At 44.2% G+C, this 18411-nt stretch overlaps 1 protein-coding gene across 1 annotated transcript in view; it reads left to right on the top strand.

Moving 5' to 3' along the window:
* Nucleotides 1–415: 415 nt before the first annotated feature.
* tcea2 (transcription elongation factor A (SII), 2) overlaps nt 416–18411 on the top strand; it is a 34770-nt gene continuing 16774 nt past the window's right edge. The window contains exons 1-4 of the mRNA XM_056299638.1: nt 416–577; nt 6191–6253; nt 13494–13599; nt 15039–15120. Coding sequence (XP_056155613.1) covers nt 482–577; nt 6191–6253; nt 13494–13599; nt 15039–15120 — 347 coding nt within the window. The 5' untranslated portion in view covers nt 416–481. The remainder of the gene's footprint in view (nt 578–6190; nt 6254–13493; nt 13600–15038; nt 15121–18411) is intronic.

Genomic DNA, 18411 nt, shown 5'->3' with positions numbered 1-18411 from the left:
CGCGTGCGTGTTATAAAGCGCACGTGCATTTTATAGAAACATAATTACGTCTGTCTGACCTCCCGGGCTCCGTAGGGCAGCCGCTGCTTTAGGTGCACTTATTAAGGCGAAACGTGTCCTCAGACATACTAAGAAATCGTTTGAACGCTCACGTCATTTTACGCTTCTTTTTTTCCCCGGTCACCCTTCTACGGAGTGAGCATGAAAAGAGTCGTTTTAAAGATCCGGAAAGCTCAAAAGTTTGTACAATTACTTTTGACAGCCTGGGCAGTTTTTGGTCTAAAAACTACAAGTCCCACACTCGTCACTAACAACCAAACGAGCGAGCGAGCGCGAGAGAGAGAGAGAGAGAGAGAGAGAGAGAGCGAGAGAGAGAGAGCGAGACGCAGCTGGTTGGGAGAGGTGGATGCTTTCGGGACGGCAGAGGAGACGGGAGAGGTTTTCCTCCACATAAATGAACGCATACCCGTAGCCGACGCGGATGACAGACGGAGAAATTAAGGGCGAAATGGCGAAAGACCAAGACGTGGTGCGCATCGCTAAAAGGCTTGACAAAATGGTGCTAAAGAAAAACACGGTGAGTTGAGTTGTCGGCTCTTTTTTTGTTGTTTTTAGCACGGCAGCATCCGGAAAACAACTAGGTAGCGATGCTTTTCAAGTCGATGTGATGTCCTCCACATTTGTAACGACAGCGTGGAAATTTCTAGAAAATAGGTTGTCCCCCCCCCCCCCAACCTCTATGCGTCCTCTACTCACCCGGCTGTGCATCTGTAACTATTTCACGGACTATTGAAAATAGCAATGCTCTTTCTTTCTTTCTTTCTTTCTTTCTTTCTTTCTTTATTTCTTTATTTCTGTGGTTTGTTTGGCACATTGGCCGCCGATGGAAATAGTGAATGTTGCCGCAGAGCGGCGATTGGCTGTGGAAGGTTTCACCAACCACACGTTTCATCAATTAACCCGTCAAAACTGCTCTTTGCGCGCGATCAGTCGTTTATTAATCAGGTTTGCATGAATGGGACCGTTTAGCTCGCCCCCTGTTTAAATCTGCTTTATTCGCTGTAACGTGTCGAAAGTTTTGCAGGTGATTTTCATCATGAAGTTTTTTTTTCTTTTCATACACTCTCTCTTTTCCTGCATCGTATTCTGATTTTTGAAATCCAGATTTGCTGACTGCGTCAGAAATAAAGAGCCCCAAGCTTGACCTCTCCACACCGCAGTAATTTGTGTTTTGGTTTTTTTTTTATCCGCTTTCATGCAGTTGAACTTCTTTTTTTTCCAGCCTCATTATTTTATGTTTAGACGCTTTGACGGGTCCTTGTTGAGTACAGTCTTGGAATGGCTTCCGTTTTGGAACAAGTGTCACAGTCCTACTACATCAGATACACCAATCGGCCAAAACATTTAAACTACTGACAGATAAGTGAATTATCTCGTTACAGTGGCCCCTGTCAAGGGGTGGCATATATTAGGCAGCAAGTGAACAGTCAGTTGTTTCAGTTGATGTGTTGGAAGCAGGAAAAATAGGCAAGCGTGAGGATCTAAGCAACTTTGGCAAGGGTCAGATTGTGATGGCTAGACGACTGGGTCAGAGCATCTCTAAAATGGCAGGTCTTGTGGGGGTGCTCCCGGGAATATGCAGTGGTCAGCACCTACCAAAAGTGGTCCAAGAAAGAACAACCGGTGAACCGGCGACAGGGTCATGGGTACTCAAAGCTCATTGCATCCAGCAATGAGCTAGCATCCATGTGTGGGCAGGGAAGGCTAGCCCGTCTGGTCTGATCCCACAGAAGAGCTGCTGTAGCTCAGGTTGTTGAAGAAGTTAATGCTGGCTATGATAGACAGGTGTCAGAACACACTGCATCTCAGCTTGCTGCGTACGGGGATGTGTAGCCGCAGACCGGACAGAGTGCCCGTTAGGATCCCTGTCCACCAGCAAAAGCTCCTACAATGGGCATGTGAGTGTCAGAACTGGACCATGGACCAATGGAAGAAGGTGACATGGTCTGATGAATCGCATTTCTTTTACATCGTGTGTGTGATACCAGGATGCAGAATAGGTAGAAGGCAAGGTGACAGAGGCAGTGTGGTGCTCTGGGCAATGTTCTGCTGAGAAACCTTGAGTTCTGGCATTCATGTGGCTGTAACTTTGACACACACACCTACCTCAGTATCATTGCAGACCATTGCAATGGTATCCCCCGATGGCAGTGGCCTCTTTCAGCGGGATAATGCTCCCTGCCACACCGCAAAAATTGTTCAGGAATGGTTTGAGGAACCATATCCGATCCATGGAGGACTTAAAGGATCTGCTGCTAACGTCTTGATGCCAGATACCAGAGGACACATTCGGAGGTCTTGTGGAGTCCATGCCTCGACAGATCCGAGCCGTTTTGGTGGCATGAGGGGGTCCTACACAGTATTAAGCAGGTTGTTTTTAATGTTTTGGCTGATCGGTGTATCACAAGCAGCGAATAGTAAAGGAGGGTCAAAGGTCAGATTTGCAGCACCCTGACAAGATGCAGCATTAAAATGGCATATGTTTGTTTTGTTTTTTTATGATATTATTGTGTTTGATTACATTTGATTGTTTACTTGCTCAACAAACCCAAGAATAGGACACGTATACGGGGGTAGCATTTTGTCATCTGTGAAATACATTTGTTATACCCAGAATTAATTGAATGTACAGTTGGTGCACGGGCATTCTTGTACTTTTCATTTTGCAAAATTCGATCCCTAAAATGTGGCACCTGCACCTATAAAAACATGGACCGACCATGAAACAAATGATGGCATTTTTTCCTTTTTATTTATCTTTTTATTTTTTAAATGGAAGGAATATTAGGTAACTTATGCCTGGTTGAATAAATGGGTTTTACAGTCTGGGCTGTGTCCTTTTTTTTATAAGGCCTTGCATTTTAAATGCCAGGAAGTTCTTAATTTTTCATGAAAACGAACAGAATGTTTTGGAATAGATTTCTTTAACCTACTTCCCCTTTCCCCCATCATAAACTCCTCTACATTCTGAAAACGGTTTTGAATTTGTTGAGTTCATATGATGTAGATTTTTGATATATTTGCTTAACTCGGTGTGGGCTCACTGGCCAAACGGAAGTTGGGACCCGTTGGGTAGACAAAAACAAAATCTTTCTCTCTCTCCGCAGTCAGGACAACCCTGATTTTTATATTAACCTTGTTTGATTTTTATGACTGGAAATCCTGTAGTGGGAGAGAAACAACAATGGAATCTGGAGCTGACAGAATTAAAAACATTTTTTAATTCTGTTAAAAAAAAAAGTCCCAATACAATGAGTGCAAAAGCCTGACAAGTTGTCTGTCAACCTGCATGTTTGTGTAGCTCTAAAGTCACGCTGGATCACAGTAGTTATTTCTTTTTTCTTCTTTGATTTTTGATTAATGCGGTTGGTATCCAAAGTGTTACGTCACTGCCAGCTGCTGGTTTTGAATAAAATGGTTCTGAGAGTGATAGATCATTCGTATCATCGTGGAGTGCATGATGTGCTGTATTGTCAAGTGTGTGTGTTCTGAAAGACCTAAAAATCTACTCAACTTGCTCTTATGTGTGCAGTCTTCATAGGGCTGGGCGGTAGTGACAGAATCGGATATCAATATTAATTTGTAGTTATGTATTTATTTGTTTTATTCCCCAACCCCCCCCCCCTTTTTTTTTTCTCCCCAATTGCACCCAGCCAATTACCCAACTCCTAGCTGTCCCGGTCGCTGCTTCACCCCCTCTGCCGATCCGGGGAGGGCTGCAGACTACCACATGCCTCCTCCGATACATGTGCAGTCGCCAGCCGCTTCTTTTCCCCCCCGACAGTGAGGAGTTTCACCAGGGGGACCGTGGGGGGATCGCGCTATTCCCCCCCCCCCCATTTCCCCCTCCTCCCTAAACAGGCTGACCAGAAGAGGAGCTAGTGCCACAACCAGAACGCATACCCACATCTGGTTTCCCACCCACAGACATGACCAATTGTGTCTGTAGGGATGCCTGACCAAGGATATCAAGATATTTTTGACCGAATGATGTGAATATTTTGGGGATGACTTTTGGTGCTTTCTTAAGATATTTATGTGCAATAAATTTTGAAAAATTGTCATTAGTAATTTGAATATGGTAACCGAACATGTATTCATTGTTCATTTCGCTCAGTTAAAACAATCTAATAAAGAAAATTGTATCACTTTACCACAATGCAGCCTTTAAGACCAGGGAATGACAAGATGTAAGTTATGTCACAACAATATGATAACCAATATCCCAGGTGTTATCTGGTTTCATATCATGATATTAATATTGCCCAGCTCCATGTCTCTTATGTTTTCAATTTCAGTAATGATTTGAATAGTGTTTGCCCAGCCTGAGATGGCTGAATACCTCGCCCTATTGTGTAGGACCTTGTCTTTCTGTGCTCCTGCATGTCTTCTTCCAGCTAGTTTGGGTTTGTTTGTCCTCCTTCCCATCTATCACTGTTCTGGCAGGTCGGTGTGTCTGTCTGTCTTCCAGTCTGTCTTGTTGCTGATGTGGCAGCGTTGGATTGGATCCAGGTTTGCATCCCTACTGGTGCTTGTGCATTCAACACAGGGACTGTTTATCTCATGAGCCTCTTTTACACCAAAATACTGGTATTTTCCTTAAGTTCAAATCCCAAGATTGTTTATAAAGCCCCCTTTCAGATGCACTCACTGTATTCTGGCATTTCCAATGATCGCCTGTGTATTGTCAGCTCCTTGTTTACTTTTGAAAAATGATGGGTGGACTAGATTATTCCCTTTTTTGTGCTATTTTTCACATGTTGTATTTGCACAACATGCAGTCCCTTTGTCTTTGTTATTCCGTCAGTTGGTCCACACTGCAGCTACAGTGCAGCGAAATAAAAGAATATTTGGCAAGCTGAATGTGACGCTGTCATCTTTACATAATCCAGAATGTAAATATGCCTGTCTCGCTTACTTGCCTTCTACACTTGCTCTCTCTTATCTGCCCTATCTCCAATGTCTATATCCCAGCAGGTTACATGTTTACACTGTCAAGTGTCATTTTTCAAATGTAAATGAGGAAGGTATTACTGTCTAGAGACCAACCGATGTAGGATTTTTAAGCCCGACCTATTTCAAGTGAAATGAACATCGGAGATGCTTTGCTACAAGCAGAAACTGCAGGAGCTACTTAAGGTGTTGCAAGTTAGTCCCTGTGATGGTATTCCTTGGTGGCAGCATGGTCAGAGCACTCGTGTTGCGGTGAACCCTTCTGCATCTTCAGCGGGTATCTCAGGGTCACAAGCATTTTGCCCCTTAGCCTGTTTTTTCTGCCTGAGTGGGGCAGAAAAAAAAAACCAAATTAGCCTTTGCCTGCAGAAGGGTTCCAACTGCGGGTTCTCATCAACCACAACCATCTTGAGCGGGTGTCAGCTGCCATGGCTATCTCACCCAATGGCTTGCCTCAGTTGTCTGGGTTCCAAACCCATCTTCATAAATCCTACCTAACTCTAACCCATCTTAAACTATGCAGTACACTGATAGTGACCTAGAGTAAACACTGCTGTTGAATGCATCTAATACTATATGACTGTCTGTCTGCAATGAGGATTTGTGAATGGGATTTCACACTATACGTTTGAAAGAGAAACTGGAAAACGTTTTGGCTACCAAGCCATGTTAGATACTTGTTCAGCTCACGCTTATTTATGTGTACCCACTGGTTTAATAATTTCCAATGTACCAATTGTAACAACAGACATGCAAGTCGCAGATCTACAGTGCTTCATTTAGGCAGAATAAGTTAAACACTATAGTTCAAACTAACAGTGCAGAATTTTTTCTCTCCCTTCTGGCAGTGAGAGTAATTACTTCTTTCACCGCTCTCCAGCGAGGAAAAGCTACACAAATGGTTATCCGTATTTGTACTTGCTGTAGCTTTTTTTTTTGTGTGGCTTTAATCCTTCCTCTGAATGTCAAGTTTCTTTATTCTCTGGAGCATCAGTCACTTAGATGAGTGATGAAACTTTTCTGCCACTAAGCTTTGTGTCCAAATGAACTGATTCAACTTTCTGGGATTTCCTTACCTGGGTTATTGAGCAAGCATCAAGACACCAGAACAACACAATAACTGAACTGCCGCTGAATAAGAAGTTGTTGATATCAAGCTTTGTTTTTGTTTCTGTAGGATGGCGCCATTGACCTGCTGAAGCAACTGGAAAGTACTAAAATGTCTCTGGAGACCCTGCAGGTAGACTTGAAAGCACAACTATCCCCAAATGCTGTGTTTCTGCTCCTTCTTATACTGCTACTACCTCTGCACATATTTCTTTTACTAGTACTTTTTGTACTATTAATAGTGCTTGTATCTCTGATATTATTCGTTGTACATTTAGCTGATGCTTTTATCCAGAGCAACTTCTGGAACTACAACAGCAGAGTAAAGTGAATTAAAAAGATTCCATAATTGAAAGTAACCATCAGTGAATGGAGGGACATTTGGGAGGAGTGGAGATTGGAAAAGTGGGGAAAATGTGGAATTCAACAGCAGGGGAGGGGAGATTTGAACACTACACAGCTGGACAGGATGAAAGATCAACAGGAGGAGAGAGCCGACTGACACGGGAAGTTGTAATACAGAGGAGGAAAGAGAAGGGTCATAGGATTTAAGATTCAAGATTTAGTTTGTCATCTCATTATGTACCTGCGCACATAAATAAAAATGAAATGCTGTTTCAGCTCACAGCAGTGCGACAGAAAAGACAAAAACATATATCTAAAAATTCCCTAAAAATGATACTACTAAAAACATAAAACGGAGAGAACAAAACAAAAAAAGCACAAGCAATTAGCACAGTCCATTCAAGTGCAACACAGTCCATTAGAGTGCCATTTCAGTTAAATGTTGACAGCCGGTGTCTGTCAACAAGTGACCAGCACTGGTTGGGGGGGTTAGAGGGTAGGTGGATGGGCATGACTGTGGGCGAGGGGGACACAATTTGTTAATGATCCTGACTGCTTGTGGGTAGAAGCTATTTAGCATTCTGCTGGATTTGGCACAGATGCTCCTGTACCTCTTCCCAGATAGCAGGAGGGAAAACGGGTGGTGAGAAGGATGTTGGGGATCCTTAATGATGCTGGAGGCTCTGCAAACACAGAGTTGATGGTAAATCTCCAACAGGAATGGGAGAGGAGCACAAATGATCTTGCTAGCTGTCTTCACTATCCTGTTCAGCTGGTGTTGTTCAGTCGCTTTACAGGTACTGAACCAGGAAGTGAGACCATAGGTTGGAATACTTTCAATGGTGCCCCTGTAGAAGATGGTGAGGGCTGGAGTTGGGAGACTTGCCCTTTTAAGTCTCCGAAGGGGATGGAGTCGCAGCTGGGCCTTTTTAACAATGGCCAAGATGTTAATGATTGAGGTCAGGTTGTGTGCCAGGTGCAGTCCCAGGAACTTGGATCTTACTGACCCTCTCCACAGTGGTGCCATCGATAATCAGCAGCATATGATGGTGCCTACCGGCCCTCCTGAAGTCAATAACCATCTCTTTTGTTTTATTTATATTCAGGGAGAGGTTGTGGGATTCGCACCACACCATTAGCTACTCCACCTCCATCTTGTATGCAGATTCATCATTATTGCTGACGAGACCCACTACTATTGTATCATCTGCAAACTTGATGATGTGGTTGTGTCAAATTTTGCAGTACAGTCATGGATTAGCAGGGTTAAGAAGAGGGGCTCAGGACGCAGCCCCGGGGTGAACCTGTGCTCACTAAGATGGAATTTGATGTGTGGCTGCCCATCCTGACTGTCTGCTGCCAGTCGTAAGAGAATGGGACAGCAGAAAGGTGTAGAGGTAGCATTAGAGACAGATGGGAGGCGTTTGGGAGGAAGTGAGGAGAGATAGCGTGACTATAGGTTAAGCTGAGTGCTGATGGTATGAGGACATAACCAGCTCAGAAGGATTAGTGCAGAGAGGAATGGCAAATGAAACGGTGATCAGAAAGATGAATAGGACTAATAGAGCGGCTAGTATTGGAGCAAGTTTCAAAGGAAGACCAAGTCCAGTCTATTGGCAGGTTTTTTTTGACAGAATGGATGTAGAGGATAGGATCAATTGAACAGAAGTAACAGGTTTTAGAAGCGGCGGGGAAGGTGATGTCGCCTCTAAAAAGAGGAGAAACATTTGCCTTGGGGCCTAAACACACCAGATGATGTAAAGCGCTCATGGAACAGCTCAAGCCTCGCTCTAGCGTCCATGTTACTTGATGAGAGTGAACACGTTGGCGCTTTGCACTGTGAAACACTGTGATTGGGGTGCGGAGGCATACTATAGTTTCAGTGTTGATTCTATTTTGTCTATGTGGTGCAAGTGTGTTTTTTCAAATGCCCTACTGAAATTCATTGTAGATTTTCATATACCCATGTCATAGAAGTTGAATTTGCATGTAAAATTGATTATCACTGACCCATCGATTCATCGTTGTTTATTTATTTTAAATTCCCCCCCCCCCTTTTCTTCCCAATTGTATCTGGCCAATTACCCCACTCTTCCAAGCCGCCCCGGTTGCTGCTCCACCCCCTCTGCCAATCCGGGGAGGGCTGCAGACTACCACATGCCTCCTCCGATACATGTGGAGTCACCAGCCGTTTCTTTTCACCTGACAGTGAGGAGTTTCGCCAGGGGAACGAAGTGCATGGGAGGATCACACTATTCCCCCCAGTTCCCCCTCCCCCCTGAACAGATGCCCCGACCGACCAGAGGAGGCGCTAGTGCAGCGACCAGGACACATACCCACATCTGGCTTCCCACCCGCAGACACGGCCAATTGTGTGGGTAGGGGCGCCCAACCAAGCCAGAGGTAACACTGGGATTCGAACCAGCGATCTCCATGTTGGTAGGCAACAGAATAGACCACTACACTACCTGGACTCCCGACTGATCCTTGTTTTTGATGTTGCTTATCTATCAATTTCAAAAAGAAGTTGGATATGGACGTCTTTTCTTTTCACTAGATAAAACGAGTGAGTGAGTGAGTGAGTGAGTGAGTGAGTGAGTGAGTGAGAGAGAGGGAGAGAGAGAGCCCTGACTACAGTTATTACAGTAATTGTGCACAGTAAGAGAATTCCGCATCTTAGTCTCATTCAACACTTGATTCTTTTATTAAGTCGCTTTACAGAGAACATTGCAGTGATGGCACAAATTCTAACAGAGAGAGGATGTAATGGAAATTCCTGTTGGAATGAGATTAGCGTCTTGCAGGGTCCGAAATTAGCACTCGCCACCCGCCAAATGCGAGTAGATTTTCTGATTGGCGAGTAAATCTCATAAGCTTACCCGCCAAATGGCAAGTAACAAAAAAAGTGAAATCCAACCACTTAATCCCCCCCATATCTCTTGCTCTCTCTCCCTCTCTCTCTCCTTAGCAACAGCAATAACATAGGTACAGCAATAACAGACATTAACCAATCAAAGTGCATTAGAATGTTGCTAGATGCTACTGGCGGGTAACATTACACACACAATCGAGACGAACAACGACAGCAGCACCCGTCAAACTCGGTACTAACCTACTCTATTCTTTAACTAACATTAGCGAGCAACACCAGTTATGTGGCGATATTTAGAAGACGCAAACCCACCATCAAAAAGACAACCATGCCCTGAAGAGGAGGAAGAAGCCACCATCACCACCAAACCGAAAAAAAGAAAGTTTAGTGAAAAGTGGAGGTATGACGATAAAGGAGCTGCGAGAGGCTGGCTGGAGTATAATGCACAGACCGTGATAATGAGTTGCTCCTTCTGTCACCAGTATGCCAAAAACTGTAGCAATTAATTTGTCATCGGTAACAAGATAATGAAGGTAGAAAACATCAGGGAACATGAGACCTCCCGATGTCACATTACCTGTATGAATGCCTCTCGGGCTCAGTCAGAGCCTGGCCTCGCAACATCCTCCATAAAGGCGCTAATGGCCATGTCCGAATAGACCAGCATGAAAATCTCTCCGACTTCGAATGGATGTGCGAGTAGGTGAATTTAGTTGTCGTCTCAAAATATCCTTATACAGCGTAAACAAAGTGCTGGCTATAGCTAACATTAGCCAGCTAGCACTAGTATGTGACACCTAGTTTGCACTAACGTTAGCTGTGTGCTAGCTTCAACACCATGAAACAGGTTAAAACTGATTGGCTTGTCTGCGGTGGTGTAGCGGTCAAAGCATTGGCTTTGTGTCGATGCAGTTGCCCACTGGGGACCGGGGTTCGCGCCCCGGTCTCGTCAGATCCGACTATAGCCAGACTCAATGAAGCAGTAGTAATTGGCAACGCTGTCTTCGGAAGAGGGGCGGAGTCGGCTTGTGTTCGTCACATGAATGCGTCTCTGGGTTTCGGAAAAAGCAGTGGTTCAGCCTGGATTCGCCTTGTCACGAAAGTGGCGAGGCGTCTCCTTCGAGACTGCCAGCCAGAGAGATGCAGTTGGCGAACGCATGCAGTACGAGGGTGGATGTCTGAACTAAAATAGGGATCTAAATTGGGCCACTAAATTGGGAGGAAAAAAAAAAGGAAAAATCAGAAATAAAAATGCTAAAAAAAAAAACCCAACTCAGTCACACTCTCGTATCTACTGATGGTGCAGCTGTCATCTCCCGAGATCAGGGAGTATGACCCAACCAGTGCTGTTGAGCTGTGGCACCAAGACTCTGTCAGGAGCAGGAGGCCAGACTTCATGGATGGTACAAAGAGAGTGGCTGCTGTAGAGTGAGAAGTAGTCTGGGACAAGGGATGGGCATGTGGAGCACACGAGTAGTTACATTAATACTGCAAATAAAACATGAAATCATACTTGTAACATTTAACCATTGACTAATTTTACATAAAAATATTTTTGCTTCAAATCTGCACATTTTTAAAAGCTCTTATTCAACACAATATCTTATTCTCTCTTTGATGTGTACTGAAAACATATGTATGGCACAAAAAAAGCTACTAATTATTTTGGCCGGTAAAAAATATGCTTGGCCGGTAGATTTTTTTCATCTACCAGTCCCCTTGGCCGGTAAGCCAAAAAGTTAATTTCGGACCCTGGTGACTTGTATCACACAGTGGCCCAAAGGTCTCTGAGAGTGGCTGAAGTCGTATGCAGAGCAGAGCAGAGGAAAGCAGGTGGTGCTGTGTAGCATCGAGTGAGCCACAGCCCAGTGAGAGGTCAAGCTGAGCACACAATTGCACAGAACTGGAGCATCGTGTCAAAAATTGTAGCATTAAAACTTGTCCACAGTATATGGGACTTTTTAGTCAAAGTTTAATTTGCATTCAGTTTTTCTTCTTAAAAAGCTTAGATATTTGGACAAAAGATGTTGATTGAAAACATGGCTATTCCTAGTTGACTTGGGTCTCAATTTCATTTTAAGATGCATGACTGTCAAAAATGGTTTTCCCAAAGCAGATAACAATACATTACAAATATAATAACAAAATATATAAACACCTAAAGATCATACCTACAACCTATTTAAGGATTACAATACTTGTATGACAAAACATGTTGAATATATTCAATGTATTGGGACTTGTCCTATGTGGGATATAGTAAATGACTATTATGAATGAGTACAAATTATCACCTTTTTTTTTTTAAACCGCCGGCATCAGACTCGATTGGACATTTCGCTTCTTACTCTCTCCTATGGCTCTCTCCCTTTCATGGACACAAAAAGAAAAAAGAAACCCACATGCATATGTCGCACACTCGTCCACCCATCTGGACCACCTGGGCGAGTGTGTGTGGCGTATATAGGTGAGGTGTGTGTTTTTGTATCTGGAGGGAACAGGGAAAGGGCAGAAGAAGTGAAGTGCCAAAGTGAGTTTATATGTGTTGTAGTGATGCAGGGATTCCGGTTATATCCACGGTCAATGGATCGGGTGGAGCGAGTCATAAAAAGTAGCATTCACATTAACAGCAGATGGCTTGCAGGTGGATGCAATAATACATCATTGAGGAAATGTTTAATTATATTCTCTAAAATGTCAACACATTTTTATATATATATATATATATATATATATATATATATATATATATATATGTATATGTCTTCTAATCAGAGGTGGGCGACCCATCACCCCCTTTGGTCTGCAACGCATCATTGTCTCAGCGGTCAGGGTGTCTTTGCGGGGCGGTGTCTGACAGAAGGCGGGTTGGTGGACAGGACTCGGTGCGGCAGCAGCTCTGGAGCATGGCAGGCCCCTAGATCTCCCCAGCTACTCCTGCCTCACACATCCCCGCGTCCCCTCTCAGCCCCTTGCCTACTTTTTAATATTTTTCAAAATTATGTAGTAGGTGGAGTTAGACCTGGGGGAGAAATTACACTTTCATCATGGAGAAGTGCTGTATGTGTGATCAGGTGCGGGTGTCTAAATCGGAGAAAATAATTCGTTCGTGTGGGTAGCGTGTTGATAATTCGTGGGTACATGCGGATTCTGATGATGTCAGAGCCGATCCGCACATAACATGCTGAGTTCGCAAACGGTGCTACAAGATGGAGGCAGAGGAATTGCTTCCAAAAAGAAACGGCATTGGCTCCGTTGTCCGGCAGTGGTTTGGGTATCACAAGGAAGATGTTCGAACAGTTGTCTGCAAAACCATTGCCACAAAAGGTAGCAGTACCACAAATTTGTTTCTCAACTTGAAATGCCCCCTACTACAAAACAAAGAATGCCTTAAACTCCACATGTCCACATCCCCGTGCCATTATTTATTTATTTTCATTTAACCACTGTTAACCAGAGTTGACAGTTCACTAAGAGCAGGCAGGCAGGGTTTGTGCGTGTGCGCACGCGGCCCTTGGCTTGCACATATGTCAGTCTCCGAGAGAGATCTATCTTCTGGATTGGGAATAGCGAAAATGCATCATAGACAAATGTCTTAGTGTTATTGCAGATTAGAAACAGACTTGGTGAGATAAAAGATCATCAAAGAAGGTGGAATCGTTTCATCTGGATACAACGTTTATTGACAGATACATTTCATCACTCATCTAAGTTTCATCTGGATACAACGTTTATTGACAGATACATTTCATCACTCATCTAAGTTTTATCCGGATACAACGTTTATTGGCTGATATGTTTCATCACTCATCTGAGTGACCTCTTCAGTCTAATCTGAACGTGGAGTCAAAGAGGCTATCCTATGTTAAGAGGGAACGACCATCCCTGTGCGAGGGATGGTCGTTCCCTCTTTGATTTTCTTACCTGGATTATTGAGTATGCATAAAGACATTTTGGTGAAAGATAATGTTTATGTAGCCTAAATAAATGTCATTTATTTTCTTAATTTCTCTAATACGGATAGCAGAACCGTTAACGTCAGAGGTTATCGATACTACGGTCTTTAATAATTTAGCATCAGTGCCCATATAATACCGGGTTTTGGTACCCATCCCTAGTACTTTGTGTGTATATATTCTGCATGTCTACCTTACAGTCAACCAGGATTGGGATGTCGGTGAATGCTGTGAGGAAGCAGAGCTCAGACGCGGAAGTTCAGACTCTGGCCAGGTCTCTCATTAAGTCCTGGAAGAAACTTCTGGGTAAGTGTGTGTGTGTGTGTGTGTGTGTGTGTGTGTGTAAGAGAGACTACACTGTTCTGGGCCTCCGTTGTCCCTATATGAAAGGAAAAAGTGTGAGAGGTTGCTTGTCGGGACAGTTTAGCTAGAGCTCCGTAGGAAGACGGTCCTTTTGTCTTGTGGTTACTTGTGTTGTGTGTGTTTCGAGTCCACCTTCAGATTTTCCGCATTAAAATAACTAACTTTTAGCCAAAGAATACAACTAGGGGTGGGAATCTTTCGGAATCTCAAGATTCGATTTCAATTCTTGGGTTCACGATTCGATTTAAAATCGATTTTCGATTCAAAAGGAGTCCTGATTCAAAATTGATTCTAGATTTGGTACATACAGGTGCTAATTTCAGGATCTACTCCAGTCTGCTGTGCGCTTAGAAAGGTGGTGTGGCAAATTATGGCATGAAAGCAGACTAAAGTGTGTATAAGATTATGTAGTTTGTATTATTATTATTATTATTATTGCTATATTATTATTTGAAAGAATTATATCATGCAATAATGGGAACACACAAAGGCAAACTTAACCTTTCTCAGTAAAAAAAAAATGATGCGATGGTATGTCGTACTTTGCCTCAATTGTCTGGATCATGAATCTAAAGCCTTCGCTGTCGACTATGCTGTAGGGGTGCAGGTCTTTTGAAATCAAACAGGTGATGGATCTATGTCTGTGAATGTTCTCATTCATCCAGGTTATGGTTATCCAAAGGAACTGAATCAAGTGCAACTGGACTAGTGGATCTAGTTTTTTGGGGTTTTTTTGCCTGTTCAGAATTGGCTGGGAGTTTGGTAAAGTGGTGCAGTGTGCGTTGGTTGGTTGTTAACCTTGCAGGAGGTTGTTGTTCCACTTCTGTCAACTCTGGGTGATGGCGTATGATGCGAGACCCAACATTGTTTTGCAAATCTTGCATATTGATTGAGTCATGTCAAGCTCTGATGGGACTGGCTGAATTTGTTGCTGCTCCATTTTTAGAAAGGCTACCAAGAGCTCACATTAGCAGCGACCGACTGGCCACTGTAATGTTTTCTGGAAGCTTGAAGAGGTGTGCGGCAAGTCAACATTGTCAGCAGCAAGGAGGCTAGTTAAGACTGAAAATAACATTTTTAAAAAGTGTATCTATTGAGAATCGTAGAAGAATCGTGATTATTACGAGAAGCGTTTTTTTTTTTTTTTTTTTATTGTCTCTGCACCCCTACCTTCAACCAAGTCAAAATAGCTGCTGAATCACAACTATAGCCATAGTGGACACCCATATGACACATCTGTGTTGTGCTGCCATCTAAGAAAGAAAGAAGGTTGACGGAGAAGAGGGCTTAATTCTCTTTTTAACCAGGTGTGTGTGTGCGTGTGTGCGTGTGTGCGTACGTGCGTGTGTGTGTGTGTGTGCGTGCGTGTGCCTATTTAACAGAAGGTGACGAGAAAAAGAAGAAAGGAGAGAGTGATCCTGTGGAATCGCCCTCCACTTCCAAAGACTCTGGGACCAGTAAGAGGTCAGTACTTTCTATTTGTATTTGCTGTCTTCATCACTGTTTCTTTCCTTTCTATTCTCTCTGTATTGTCTGTTTTATTGTCTTTCCATCCTTGCTCTCTTTACTTGAACAAATGTTATGAGAGTGAAATACACTGCTCAAAAAAATAAAGGGAACACCTAAAAACACAATATAGACCTCGATGAATGAAATATTTCAGCAGAAAATCTTTATTTATTACACAGAGGAATGTGTTTAGAGCAAAATAACCTAAGAATGATCAATGGAAATCAAAATCATTAGCCCATTAAGGTCTGGATTCAGAATCATACCCCAAATCAAAGTGGAAAAAGAGAACATAGGCTGATCCAACTTCTGTGGAAATTCTTCAAGACGATTCAAAATGAGGCTCAGTAGTGTGTGTGGCCTCCACGTGCCTGTATGCACTCCCTACAACGTCTGGGCATGCTCCTGATGAGACGACGGATGGTCTCCTGAGGGATCTCCTCCCAGACCTGGATCAGGGCATCGGTCAACTCCTGGACAGTCTGTGGTGCGACATCGCGTTGGCGGATGGTACGAGACATGATGTCCCAGAGGTGCTCGATTGGATTCAGGTCTGGGGAACGTGCAGGCCAGTCCATAGCATCAATGCCCTCGACATACAGGAACTGCTGACACACCCTGGCCACATGAGGACGAGTATTGTCATGCATGAGCAGGAACCCAGGGCCCACTGCACCAGCATATGGTCTGACAATGGGTCTGAGGATCTCATCCCGGTACCTAATGGCAGTCATGGTACCTCTGGCTAGCACGTAGAGGTCTGTGCGGCCCTCCAAGGATATGCCTCCCCAGACCATCACTGACCCACCGCCAAACCGGTCATGCTGGAGGATGTTGCAGGCAGCAGAACGTTCTCCACAGCGTCTCCAGACTCTCTCACGTCTGTCACATGTGTTCAGTGTGAACCTGCTCTCATCTGTGAAGAGCACAGGGCGCCAATGGCGAATCTGCCAACCAAGATGTTCTCTGGCAAAGGTCAATCGGGCTGCATGGTGTTGGGCTGTGAGCACAGGCCCCAATTGTGGACGTCGGGCCCTCATACCATCCTCATGCATTCTGTTTCTCACTGTTTGAGCAGAAACCTGCACATTAGTGGCCTGTTGAAGGTCGTTTTGTAGGGCTCCGGCAGCGCTCCTCCTGTTCCTCCTTGCACAAAGGACCAGATAGCGGTCCTGCTGCGGGGTTGTTGTCCTCCTGCGGCCCCCTCCACGTCTCCTGGTGTACTGGCCTGTCTCCTGGTACCTCCTCCATGCTCTGGACACTGTGCTGGGAGACACATCAAATCTTCTTGCCACAGCACGCATTGATGTGCCATCCTGGATGAGCTGCACTACCTGAGCAACTTCTGTAGGTTGCAGATACCGCCTCATGCCACCTCTAGTGGTGAGGGCACCAGCAAAATGAAAAACTAACCAAAGATCGGCCAGAAAAGATGAGGACAGGCAAATGGTCTGTGGCTACCACCTGCAAATCCATTCCTTCTATAGGGGTTGTCTTGCAAATTGTCTAATTTCCACCTGGTGGAAATTAGACAATTTACCAACAGGTGAAATTGATTCACAAATCAGTGTTGCTTCCTAACTGGACAGGTTGATATCTCAAAAGTGTGATTGACTTGGAGCTACATTGCATTGCTTATGTGTTCCCTTTATTTTTTTTGAGCAGTGTACTTTGGTTTGTGTAAAGCTGATTTTAGTTTGTTTTGTTTTTTTACTACAGTTTTGATATCAGTTGTTTTATTAAAAATACTGGCATCTCATGTACAAACGACATATGCACGAATCTTAGGCATATGCAATTTCCAACGCATGTATGATTTATAAAAAGTAAACTTGATGTTGGGCGGCAAGGTGGTGAAGTGGTTAGCGCGGTTGCCTCACAGCACGAAGGTCCTAGGTTCGAACCCTGGGGTAGTCCAACCTTGGGGGGTCATCCCAGGTCACCCTTTGTGTGGCGTTTGCCTGGTCTCCCCGAGTCTGTGTGTGTTTCCTCCGGGTGCTCTGGTTTCCTCCCACAGTCCAAAGACATGTAGGTCAGGTGAATGGGCCATACTAAATTGTCCCTAGGTAGGTGTGTGTGTGTGTGTGTGTGTGTGTCGGCCCTATGATGACCTGGCTGCTGTCCAGGGTGTCTCCCCGCCTGCTGCCCAATGACTGCTGGGATAGGCTCCAGCATTCCCACCACCCTGAGAGCAGGATAAATGGTTTGGATAATGGATGGATGGAAACTTGATGTGAATACGTATTTCCACGCAAATTCTGTCCCATGTATATGCACGTTTTGTGATGGTGAGAATCTTGTGACTCCTTTGGCGAAGCAGGGAAATGAAACAGAAGAAATTTTTCCCCTCAAAGCATTCCACTGTTAAAGTACAATTGTTTTTTTGTTTTTTTTCCCCCAAGAGTATCTGATAAAGCCTACATCTTGATGTAGCCTCTAGTCAACACAATGGTTGGGGCTTTTTGAAGTGTGCCTAACTACAATATGCATACAAGGTTTGGCCAACGTTGTACTCACAACCATCATGCTTTGCGATCGTTGGCTTCTTGGCGAGTTGAGGCTTTTAATTTTGTGTGATGTCATCTTAAAGGGATATGTGTATGTGCAATCAGTACTGATCAGTAATGTAGCCAATCTTTGCATTAAAGTCATCCCTGTGTACTACATCAATGGAGGAATCGGTGTTCTGCTCAGCCTCTGCATCGTCATCCATACTCTCCTCTGCATCAGTGTTGTGTGACATCATTTCCACTTTCGGAAACATGGCTTAGACCAGTGAATCAGGATGTGTTTTGTGAACAGTATGTTTAGAGTAGATTGGAGTATTACAAACCCTGCTAGGCTGTAGTCTAAAGAAACTCTGTTTAACTACTGCTCTATATGTGCAGAAACGATCAGGAACAGCTGCTGGTGTTTTTCATGTGCTATCCCTGTTGCAGATAGACTGTGATAAAAAGACGTCAAAAAGACATGCATGTTCAAATCCCCGTGTTGCCTCCAGCTTAGTTGGTCATCCCTGTGGACACAGTTGGCCATGTCTGCAGGTGGGAAACCGGCTGTGGATATGTGTCCTGGTCACTGTAACTAGCGCCTCCTCTGGTCAGTCGGAGTGCCTGTTCAGGGGGTAGGGGGAACTGGGAGGAACAGCGAGATCCTCCAACGCGCTATATCCTTCTGGCGAAACTCCTCACTGTCAGGTAAAAAGAAGCAGCTGGCGACCCCACATGTATCGGAGGAGGCATGTGG

Source organism: Lampris incognitus, chromosome 2, assembly GCF_029633865.1.
Source record: "Lampris incognitus isolate fLamInc1 chromosome 2, fLamInc1.hap2, whole genome shotgun sequence".
Classification (NCBI taxonomy): domain Eukaryota; kingdom Metazoa; phylum Chordata; class Actinopteri; order Lampriformes; family Lampridae; genus Lampris; species Lampris incognitus.
This window is presented reverse-complemented; position numbering and strand designations above follow the sequence as displayed.